We start from the raw sequence: 12,711 nt of genomic DNA, 5'->3' as shown, positions 1-12,711 counted from the left end.
CATAAATAGTCCCCATATATACCAAAATCGCTGTACCTAATTCTATGAAAATCGGCCGATAATTGGTTATAGCTCCCATATAAAATATCTAAAAAATATCAATATCAAAATAAAATTATACATAGATCCGTAATTTATATTTAGAAATCATACTACTGGTTTTTGTGAATATCGGTCCATATTTGACCATAGCTCCCATATAAGGTCCACTTCCAAAAATCAGTTAAGTACTCATAAATCTCTTATAAATACCTTTATCATGCTAGAGTTCGACACAAATAATACTCATATATATAGATATCACTGTACCAAATTTTATGCTGATTGGCCGATAATTGGTCATAGCTCCCCTATAAGGCCCATTTCCGAAAAAGATATTAACCTTAATAAATATTTAAAACAAATCGATATCAAAATGAAATTACTCACAGATCAGTAATTTGTATCCAGCAAGCATAATACAGGATTTTGTAAATATCGGTCCATATTTAGCCATATCTCTCATATAAGGTCCACTACTCACATCCTAATACATTTCATAAAAATATAGTTATCAGGTTGAAATTCGAAACAAATTTGTTCAATATATGCTACGATTATCCACTTCAGGAAAACACAAAAATTTTATACCGATCAGTAATTTGTATCCAAGAATCGTACTACAAGATTTTTTAAATATTGGTCCATAATTCGGCATAGCTCCCATATAAGGTCTACTCTTGTTAATAGAGTTGTTTATATGAAATTCAACAAAAATAGCCCTCAAATACTTAGGCCCATAATAGGTCATAGCTTCTATATATTGAACCAGAATAGTAAAGAGATCAGTAATTTGTATTCAAAAATCATATTACTGAATTTTGTGAATATCTGTTCATAATTGGCCAAAGCTCTCATATAAATACATACAAATCACATTAAAATATTTTATGACAATCGACTCATAATAGGTCATAGCCCGCATATAAGTCCCACAACACAATATTTTGAAATTTGTCTAAATATACCCTAAATATACTCTCTTTCTTTACTTGTGGTTAATAAGGAAAAATGTTGATTCAAACGTTTAATATTAACCAATTATTAAGTATATAAATTGGTAAATTTCATACTTTCTAATAGGAATTTCAATAAATAATTGCTGAATTAGATAAAATTGTACATTTGAAATAAAATATCTTCTGCGTAAAATAGTCTTTCTAATAAATGTTATATTATTTCAGTTGTTATATCATCATATTTAGGTGGAGGGTATTTAAGATTCGGCACGGCCGAATATAGTACTCTTACTTGTTTTCCATCCGATTTCAAAGATTTTTTATATTTTTGAAAAGCGCTAGGCTAGGTCTTGAAATAACATTTATATCTTATAATTTCCGAGTTATAGGCATTTGAAAATTAAAAAATCTTGCCATACCTTGGTTCGCTTTTTTAAAAATATAGTGCGTAATTTTTAACCGAACCAAAAATATGCAAATCTTTGAAATCGGATGGGAAACAAAAATGGCACGTGTTTAAAAATGCCGCCCCTGGAGCATTTGAAGGGCCCATTTTAATAATTTATACTCAAATGCTCCTTTTGTACGCCTAAGTCGATCATTTAATCCCGATTGGATCAGCGATTTAGAAATGCCAGATTTATTTCCAGAAAATTTTGATTCTGCACCACGGTGTATACGTAAAAGCACATGGCGAGCAATTAAAAACTTTGCTTTAGACAAAATAAAATGGAAAGAATTTCTTAGGGAAGAGCATAGGCCTTAAGAAATTCTCGACAGGTATAGCCTGCATCTACGTCTACCAGTCGCCTTTACGAATTAGCCGGTCTACGTCTTCTCTGACTACCCTGAGGATTCCAATTAGTGTTTATAAAAAACCGACTTTTTAAAATAAACCGGTTTGTCGGTTAACCGAAAATTGGCCTTTTTTAAAAAACCGGTTTTTCGGTTAACCGACTTTGAAAAAACCGGTTAACCGACATATATATGCAGAAAACATAAAATGTCCAATAAAGTATACACAGCTTCTAAATATTTGGTTTTTAGTATTCAGGAATAGTTAATATTAAATAACTATAACTATAAATATGCAAAAGCAAACGCAATTCTTATATAACCTGTGATTATTTGTCATTATAAATCTTACCAAATAATTAATAAAATTCCATTATCAGATTTCAAAAACCGATTATTTCTGAAAAGAAACTTTGTACACTAAGCTAACGAAATGATTAAAAAAACAAGTAAGAAAGTATGGTCGGTCAAGCCCGACCATATAATACCCTACACCAAGTAAATGAGTAAAAATATTTTTCTTTTAAAATATCAATAATTTATATTTTTGAGTGATTTTTGGAAGTGGGCCTTATATGGGAGCTATGACCAATTATGACCGATCACCATAAAATTAGGTCGTGTGATTTATGTCTATATTAAAGTTAACTATGTTGAATTTTGTGTGTATACCAACATTTTTAAGCGATTTATGCACGTTAAAGTGATTTTCGGAAGCGGGTCTTATATGGGAGCTATGACTAATTATGCACCGATCGTAATAAAATTTGGTGACATGAATTTCGTATGTATAAAAGTTATTTGGAGCGAAATTTGTGTAGATACATATATAAATAAACATTTATGACCGATAAAGTCCAATTTCGGGAGGACATTTGTATGGGGGCTATATGAAATAATGGACCGATTTCAGCCAGTTTCAATAGGGTTCGTCCTTGGGCCGAAAAAATTATATGTACCAAATTTTATCGAAATATATTCAAAATTGCGACCTGTACTTTGCGCACAAGGTTTACATGGACAGCCAGCCAGCCAACCAGACGGACGGACGGACGGACGGACGGACATCGTTTAATCGACTCAGAAAGTGATTCTAAGTCGATCGGTATACTTTAAGGTGGGTGCTAGACTAATATTTTTGGACGTTACAAACATCTGCACAAACGCATAATACCCTCCCCACTATGGTGGTGTAGGGTATAATAAAATTTTAATAACAAAACACACTAATGAAGTCAAATTTATTGAAAGAAGGTATGTATATCAAATTCAGTTTAACGTTTAGTAAAATCATTCCATTTCGTATCGGATTTCTAATGATATTGGTTCCTGATGCGTTTTTCGTAAGCAGCTGCAATTCTTTGTTGACTGCGTTATATGTTTCGCAGCCGTAAATAACCAACAATTTCTTTGTTTCTTGTGATGTATGTGGGCTTCCATATCATCTCGAGAGAGTAGCGTCGTTTGGGGTATAACATTGGCTAATATGATATGATACGGTCTGTATGGGCTTTCCATTCTGTCAGAGCTCCATATGATTCTTTTGATAGACAAAGTCTAACCCCACTATCTCTACTTTGTTCTTCTCGTTTTCCTGAGAATAGCATTTTTAACCTTTCCGGGCAGAGAATACACCAGTATCGGGCCATCTGGCCTTGGCTATACCAAGAAGTAGGAGTCTAAGCTGCGCTAACTTGGATGTTTCCCGTAGTGTTTCATAGATCACGAATGTTCCAATTCGTGATCCATGTTTCAGACTAAAGGTCGTCAACAGTTTTATTGTGACAGATACTGCATCTCAAACATTCTAAGATGGATGGCCAGCTTGTCCACCTACTCATTATTGTAGTAGTTTATATGTACAGAAACCCAAACAAGTTGATGTCAGACAGACGTCCTACCCTGAACTGATCTTTCTCACATTGTCAGATTTATGTAGAATATATGGTATATTATTTAAGCACAACGAAAGTTATTTCTCTCTAATTGCCCGTAAGAGATTTATCCTGAAGATATCTTGAGAATTTTTAACCTATTTCATCACAAAAGACATCCCACAACTCTCAATCACAATTTTATATATATTTATCATGTTCTTATGTAATATCAATGTTCATTTCCGTCTGGAAGGAATAAGATTTGTGAACATTCGTTTTACAGCATCAAAAGCAGATATTCCACCGCACTACAGATGGATATATTTCCAAATAAGATCTGAAGATGGGATTTCATCACGTCAACAACTATCTGCTGGTGTATCCCTGTTAAGTATTCGCAATGGTAGCATTCCCATATCAATAGTATATGTCAGAAATGACCTCGTTCGTGGTCATTTCTAGACTAACACATCCACCTTTGCGCCGAAAAAACTTTTGAAGGCATTAACAAAAATGTAGCGATAGCTTCCGAAGAACTCCAGTCTCACATTAATGATATGGAAAAGTGGCTGGCCAAATTAAAATTCCTGCATATAAGTAAAATCATTGGCCTCGATGTAGGAGCATTTTCATAATAGTAAATATATCAGCACAAACTTCCAATATCATTCGTTTGAAAATCATCCAATTTCTAACCTAAAGATTTTGCTGGGTTATGTTAAAAATTCAAACACATTTCACGTCATCTAGAATATCATTCAGTACTTGCTAATTTATATTTGTTTCTTTTCTTTGTTTAAATTTGTTTGTGTTTTTAATTTCAATATCAATACCCGTATAACTCTTTCCAGAATATTGATATGAATCAGACAAAATTGTGTTTTGTAATAATTTAATGAGTGATTATGTACTACGTACTTAGTATTCTTACTGATTAGAGCATTATTTTAAATTTAAATTATGGAGAAATATGACAAAATTTTTAAATAATTTTTAGAGGTTTTTAAAATACAGAATTCATAGTAAATTTAAACTACGTAAAGAAGACACACACAGACACAATTCCCTTGTTAAAATAAAAATTTAGCAAATGATTTCTAAGGAAATATGCAGTGTCTCTCATAGGTATACGAATTTATTTAGGATTTCTGGTTTTTAAATTTTATTAAATTGAGATACAAATCTTTAATATTTTATAGTTAATATTATAAATTAATTTGTAAAAATATTGAATGTCATGATGTATACTTATGTGATACACTGTACATAAATACATATATTTTGAGTTTAAATAACAACATTAAAATAACCTAGAGGGATAGGGTTTCTTTAGAGCATATTCCGGATACACTTGATTTGTATATGTTGGTCCTTTCAAATTATGTTTGTGCACTTGATGTAAAATCCCTAAACCCTGGCTTATACGTGACAATATCGGAAAGGCTGGACCCATGCAAAATCGTTGAAAATCATCATGATACAAATCGTACAAGGCCACACCTCCCAAGCCACGCTGCATAATATATTCCGTTTTAATGCCTGCAAATTCGGGATCATCGTAACTTATCCAAATGCCATCGTTACCATTTTTATCAGCCGGCCGAAAGGCATAATTGCCATATTTACCTTGAACATCGACGACTTTTTGTAACATATTTTTGGTGTCTAATTTTATGCAAATTTCGGACCAACTAAGAAGTCCAGGAGTTTGTGTTAATTTTCCTTTATAAGCAGGGCCTGCAGTGCTTTCAACTACCGGCTTGCCAGATAAACCCGAATCGGTTGTCATTTTCCAAGTACGACCATACGTGGCAATACCAAGATTAAGTTTATTTGCCGGACAGCCATTTTGTATCCAATGATTTACTTGATATTCGATATTGTAGTGGGGCAGACGATTGGCATCGTTTTTGAAGTAAATGGGAGCGGTGTAGTCGGCCTCCTCTGGATTTCGTTTGGGCGTGAGAAAGTCAAAGGCGAAGAGATTGATGAATTCAAAGTTTTTATGAATTTTAAAGATGTCAAAATACCCTATAAAATAAAAACATACATATTTAGCATAATTTAAACAAAATATTTCAAAAACTGAAATGAATCAGGATAGGTTAATGCCGACTTCTTGCTTAAATTACATGTGACGTTGCCAAATTATAGAAGGGGTTTCTAATAATGTGGAGTCTGCATCTGTAGGTTCATTCAGTACAGGATCATCTGTTGAGAAATTTAAACGGTTTCGATCTTTACTATTGTGTCTTCACTATTGCTCAGTCTGCTCAGAAAATTAGATTCTATGAACTATGATGTAGCGGTGGCAGTTTTGAGGATTTCCTTGAATAGGATATCACAGATACTAGTGGCGACACTCAAAACTTTAAGTCGACGAAGCAAGGATGATGTTCACTAGAGATCGAACAGATAATTTGGAGAAGTAAACCTACACAGAGAAAACAGATTCGTGATAGCAACCGAATTTGTTGCCAATCGAATGATTCTGTCTTAGTGACCGAATTTTACAGTTGTGGCTACAAAATTTTGGAAGGGGCAACTAAACTTTGGTTGCCTCAACTGAAATTCTTCTTTATCAACTGACTTTCTGTTGTTAGAACTGAAAAATTCTATGTGTGCAACCGAATCATTCGATTGGCAACAAATTCGGTTGCTATCACGAATCTGTTTTCTCTGTGTAGGTACGTAATCACAGGGATAATGTAACTTGGACCAAAACGATCAGATCTGCGCAAAGTGGTATCGAATATCACAGGGTTAAGGATTAAAAAAAGGGACATTACATATCATGTCGTCTGACCTGCGCAAAGTGGTAACCAATATCAAAGGGGAACAATTTTAGAAGACTCGGTTTATGAAAAGGGAGACTATATATATTATCTTATCGTCTGGGAGATCTATGTACTTAGTTTCTTTGAACTCGTTTTATTAACAATCTTCCTGAATTATCGAACACAGGAATAGTTCCGGAACCTTTAATTGGCAATGTTAGGTGACCATGAACTCATTGAATGACTGAACCTTTTCAATTTATCTAAAACTCTTTAAATTATATTTTTCAAAAAAAGACATTACATGCACGGAGAAAACAGATTCCTGATAGCAACCGAATTTGTTGCCAATCGAATGATTCGGATGCACATATAGAATTTTTTCGGTTCTATCAACCGAAAGTCAGTTGATTAAGAAGAATTTCGATTGAAGCAACCAAAGTTTTGTTAGCCCTTCCAAAGCTTTGAAGTCACAACTGTAAAATTCGGCCACAAATGTATTATCATTCGATTGGCAACAAATTCGGTTGCTATCACGAATCTGTTTTCTGTGTGTGAGAGTTAAGGGCAATTATGAACCAACATTGATATTACAACTCCAATTAAACCCATTATTATACAAAATACTTACATGTTGAATTAACATTCGGCAATACCGTCATCGACAACTGCAAATTCGCTTTGACAAAGTCATTCTTTAACGCCCTAACAAAGTTCGTATATTGCAGTTTATGATTGCCCGCATTCGCATCAACAATTTCATCATCAGTAAACAATTTCTTAATATTTTTCACTACTCTGTCGAAACCAGTATGAACCTTGCGAGGTTTATTGTGAGGTAGCGGAAATGCCAAATCCAAGCCATCAAAATGATTGAGTTTTAAAAATGTTTTAGCATTTTCGTTGAATTGTTTCTGTTTGACAACTCCGGCTTCCAAGAATTGTAGATATTGTGATTTTAAATTCAGTTTATCACCACCCACACTTAGAAAGATTTTCAAATGTGGAAATTGAATTTTCAAGTCTCTCGGCTTGGGTTGCACTCTAAACTTGCGTATTTCGAATGTTTGTGGTAGGATTTGAGCAAAACTGTATACGAGGTGAGTACAATTAGATAGAGCTTTTGGAAAATGCTTTTCAAAATAGTGAGCGTATTCTAGAATTTTAAGAAATTTGTTTTAAAAAAACTGTCTATTAAAAACGTTGTTTAAAAGCCTCACCATCTTTTACTGGATTCAGCGCATCATAGTAGCACACTAGTCGTTTTGGCGTCTGTTGCCCCAACACAGATTTAGAGTAATATAAAATACCCACAATTAACAGTAGTAGAATTTTCGTTTTCAACATTTTATCACTTTTGTACAAGTTGTCCTTCGAAGCTGTTTAATACAACTGAAATGATTATTGTATTTTGTAAAACAATAAATTAACTTTATATCAAGATGCGTCAGATTGTGGTTTTAAAGCAGAAATTATAGCATGATAAATCGATTCACGCAACTCTAGAATGCTATAGAAACCGCATTATTTTTAAAAATCGAGTACATTACCTTGCACAGAGCACAGTTTTTAATAGAAAATTGTATTTATTTTTATAACAGGAAATAAATGATTAATTTTTTTATATTTAATTTACTTAATAACCGATTTGTTAGTCTTTTATTAGGATTTTTTTCTTAACCCGTGCATTGCCTCTGAAGTGTGAAAATGTTTTAGCACAATGAAATTTACCACAGTTATTATGTATTGCAAGTGTTGAACACTGCACAGAATATAAGATGGTTGTACAGCAGAGACTATATGAGACTGCACAGAATAGGTGGACTAAAATTTACAAATTTTGGAAACCCATTCATATCATGTTTAGATTAGATGCGTCTTAGATCGCATACTCGACATCAAAAACAATGTAGACATATTATATATCAATGGATAGGGAATTTTGTCTACTTTTTAAAAAATAGGCATTTTTGAATGAACCTGATCCAGTCGGTATCAAAAACTATAAATGTGTTTTTCATTTAAAATATGTTGCGTAAAGTTAGCTTTTCAAAAAGTACAAATTCATTATACATCCTCTTAGAAAATTTTTAGATAACTAAAAAGAATAAAAGTATTTTTTTCCCAAAAAAATTGCGAAAAATCGCCTTTTTTAATTTTTTTATATTCAAATGCATGTAACTTTGGACTCAGTCATGATTTTTAAACACAACTTTCTTTATTTGATATATAGATCTATTGTTAATCCTATAAAAGAAAAATGGATAAAATCGAAAAAATTAAAAATGTAGAAATTACAAACGGAATGACAAACTTATATATACCCTTCTCACGAAGGTGAAGAAGCATATAAGTAAAAGAGCTATATTCAGCTGTGCCGAATCTTATATACCCTTCTCTTTAAAATAAAAATTTTAAATATTTTTAGGTAAACAAAATTTAAATTCTTTTTCAGTTGTTTTTTAAATTTCTTTTTTAATTTTTTTTTTAATTTTAAAATTTTTTTTTTTAGTGTTTAAATTCTTTTTTTTTAATATCGTTCTCCGACTCATTAGGACAAAGTTCATCATATAACATTCTAGAAAAAGGGTCATTTGCAAATTCTAGTGCAAAAATTAGTTTTAGTTTTCGTACTATTCTCCATAAAACTATTGCTAGAAGGGAATGTTTACGAGTTGAGAAATAAATTGTTTATGTTTAAAACTATATTTCTATATAAAGTTTAAAAAAAAACAAATTTCGGTTAATCGACACAAATTAATCGCTTTATTCTGTTATTTGAAAATCTTAAATTTTGAATTATTCCAAATTATTCGGAATTAATCGGTTAACCGATTAAAGGTTAATCGATTGAATACCCTAGTAAATATACATATATCTCCAGATATTCGATAATACCTTAGGCAATTGGAAGAACGTTTTATACCGTAGCCTGAAGTAGGATTTTGTCCCATAATTCCCAATAAATAAACATCCACCGATCCTATTATCCCCTTTAGAGCCTTTTAGAGTGTGTAAACTTATTTATTTTCGTGAGTTATTTTCGGAAGTGGGCCTATCGCCAAGAAATTAGACCGTTAGACACGAACCGGATGCTATACGTATGAAACTATAAATCAAATGGAGAAAAACTGCATTTTTAAACGACTTCAAAGTTTCAAAAAAAAATACTCCTGCTGATCCAACAATGACAAATTTTATGTCAAAGGAACAAGAGAGTGGTAACATATTTTGTATTATCTTTATTTTATCCTGTAAGGATCAAAAGATGTCAAAAATGTCCTTTAAAATTTTTATCCTTTAAGATTGCCAATAAATTCCTTTTAAAAAAATAGTGCGTTAAAGACCCAAATATTCTATACTAAATGTTAAAATTTCATTAAGAAAAGTGCATGTTTATAACTTACACTACCATAGTGGGGGAGGTATAATGAGTTAGGGCTGATGTTTGCAACATATAAAAATATAGTCCCAAATCCTCCGAGTCGACTAAGCGATGTCCGTCGGTCCATGTAAACCTTGTAATCAAACTACAAGGACAAAGCCTATTGAATTTGGTTAGAATCGGTCTATTCTTTCTCCTAGCCCCCATACGATTGCCCTATTTGAAAATAGTTAAGCTCTCATAAATATCTTAATTATAAACATATTCAAACTAAATTCAACACTCAGTTTTATAAAAGCCGAACTCTCACGATCAAATTTTGTGACGATCGTGACAAATATTCTCGTTAGATTTATGTATATTAATGACAATATACATAAATCTATCAGTATCCAAATTCAACACAAATATGTTTCATATATTCGCAAAGCATCCCACCAAATTTTGTGGAGATTGGTCCATAATTAGTCATAGCTCCCATATAAGGCCCACTACCGAAAATGTTGGTATTCAAATAAAATTCAACACAAATAAGTTTCATATCAAAAGAAAACTCTTTATAATCATATACTCGGTGGTTTTTTACTGGTTTATTAAAAAGTATTCTTCGTAACCTTTCACAAAGATTTTTGTTATATTTTTTTCGAATGGAATATTAAAATAAAATATAATAAATCAATTAATGCAAATTTAAAAGATTATTTAACACTTAAGTAGTGAAGATAGAAGGATGAAATTTTGGCATGTGGATTTGGATTTTTAACTATCTATTTAAAAAAAAAAAATAATAGAAATCTAAAAGTATATTCAAGGATAAAAATTTGAAAGGACATTTTTGACATATTAAAATTGTATATCTCAAGAATTGACCTCTTTATTGGGTGTATGACTTAAAAATGCGGGAAAGCTTATGCTGAATGTGCAAGAGATTGTTGCTTGATCGGTTCAGAAGAGATTTTTTTTGTATGTACGAAATTATGTTTGAACGCTATATTTTTTAACATTATGATAACCCGAAGCGTAAGAGATCGTAAGTAAAGCCCGGCCAACCAGCCGAATCGACACCAAATCCAAATTTCCATGGTACTAAGGTAATACTCTGTATTTGGTGGGACTAAAAGTGTCCTATCTATTATGAGCTACTGAAATCTGGCCAGATCTTCACAGGAAACTTGTAGAGTGCATTGGTCGATAAACACCCAGAATATGCTGTCAGACATGAAACTGTAATATATCATACGGATAGGGCAAGGCGTGGACTTTCTAACCACTTCATTTGACAACACTTGTGGCCATCCGGATGATGTTTGTTTCGATCGAAGCAGATACGCTTGGCCTTAAAAGACGAGCAGTTCTGTTGGCGCGGAATCCGTATGTTGCCAGATATCTGAATTCTCATCTAAATCTAAAAATATTAAAAGTTTTTTAAATGTTGGTAAAAATGTTAAGATTTTTTTTTAAATTTTGAAATATAATTTTTTAAAGTAATTAGTTTAAATTAATACGTTATAAGATTCATAAAAATTCAACGAAATGGCTTTTTTCGTTTTTTTAAATTCTATCTATTCGAATTTTATTTGAAATTTTTGAAACCTGTTTTCTCCCCGATCTGACTTTAGCTAGATGTTCAATACGATTACAATATGAATGAACATCCATATAAGCGACGAGATAATCAGCATTGTTTGGTTTGATAGAACCAGATTTATGGACCAAATATTGAGACAACATCCAAAAAAGTTGATGCTTTTCACAATATTTTTCTTAATATTATGTTCAAATTTCCGCTACAAATGTCTTCTTAAAAAAAATTATATAAATTAAAGCCTGCATAAAATATGCATTGGATTATTTCTGAAGTTATTTGGCAATCTCAGGCAATTTTTATTACCAAACTTATTTGTCCACCTCGTTGGATGCCTACACCAGAACTTTCCCTTTGTGATTTTTTAATCTGTTTAATATTTTTTTCGCATTCTCAGTGTTTGCTCTGTAATAAAACCAACATATTTATTTTGTTTGCATAAAAAACTGAAATTAAAAAATCGTTTCAATTATAATAATTATTAATAACTCAATGCGAATGGCAACGAAAAACGAAAAAATAAAAAAATCTCAATGAAAGAAACAACATTATAAATAATAATTAAAGGCCTTTGAAAAAAACCACATGAAACTTTTATACACGACAATATTGAATGGAATAAAATAAAATGAGACATTAATAAATATTTTAATTTTTTGTTTGCAGTTAATGCTAAAGCCAGTGAATCACAATTAGTGGCTGGGAAATTAAAAAAAAATTATAAATCTATTTTATTTATGGTAGACTTGTAACTACTTGAATGTTTTCACATTTTTTTTTTAATTTCTAGTGTTTAAATTTACAATATTTAAGAACCTCTGCTTAATTTAATATGAAAAATATTCACAGCAAAAAAAGTGTGAAAACAAATTTACAAGTGAATATAATTTAAAATCATAAATATAATAATGTTACAGCACCGCCAGCCATATTCATATGACAGAGTATTCGACAAAAAAAGCTCCAAAACGATAAAAAACCCTTAACTGAAAGCTATGAATTTTTTATATTAAACAAATGTTTTTTAATTACATTAAAAAAAATGTGTACAAGAATTAAGTGTTAACGAAAAAAAAGAATTATTTAATAGTAAAATATACAAAAAATAAATTAATATTAACATTAATAACAAAAAGTACATATGAAATATACATACATATTAATAAGGTATTTTTTAACAGAGGCGCCATGTTTTTTTTACTTATTTTTTATAATAGAGCGGATTATTTCAATGGACCGAACTAGTTCAATTTTTAAACTTTCATTTGTATTTCAGAATTTTATTTTTTCTAAA

General features: G+C 31.4%; 1 protein-coding gene across 1 annotated transcript; it reads right to left on the bottom strand.

Moving 5' to 3' along the window:
- Positions 1-4,804: 4,804 nt before the first annotated feature.
- Positions 4,805-7,828, bottom strand: LOC135952179 (chitinase-like protein Idgf1). Its single transcript, XM_065502016.1, has 3 exons — positions 7,668-7,828; positions 7,079-7,603; positions 4,805-5,701 (listed from the first exon to the last, which is right to left on the bottom strand). Exons 1-3 carry the CDS (start codon positions 7,792-7,794, stop codon positions 4,971-4,973), a joined length of 1,383 nt encoding a protein of 460 aa, XP_065358088.1. The 5' UTR covers positions 7,795-7,828; the 3' UTR covers positions 4,805-4,970.
- Between the last annotated feature and the right edge of the window lie 4,883 nt (positions 7,829-12,711).

This window comes from Calliphora vicina, chromosome 2, assembly GCF_958450345.1.
Source record: "Calliphora vicina chromosome 2, idCalVici1.1, whole genome shotgun sequence".
Lineage (NCBI taxonomy): Eukaryota > Metazoa > Arthropoda > Insecta > Diptera > Calliphoridae > Calliphora > Calliphora vicina.
This window is presented reverse-complemented; position numbering and strand designations above follow the sequence as displayed.

Excerpts from the sequence above, each read along its gene's own strand:
- LOC135952179 (XM_065502016.1), bottom strand. The coding sequence starts at position 7,794 with ATGTTGAAAACGAAAATTCTACTACTGTTAATTGTGGGTATTTTATAT. Across the intron at positions 7,604-7,667 it reads GCTGAATCCAGTAAAAGATG|AATACGCTCACTATTTTGAA; the intron begins GTGAGGCTTTTA and ends TTAAAATTCTAG. Across the intron at positions 5,702-7,078 it reads GCCGAATGTTAATTCAACAT|GGTATTTTGACATCTTTAAA; the intron begins GTAAGTATTTTG and ends TTTATTTTATAG.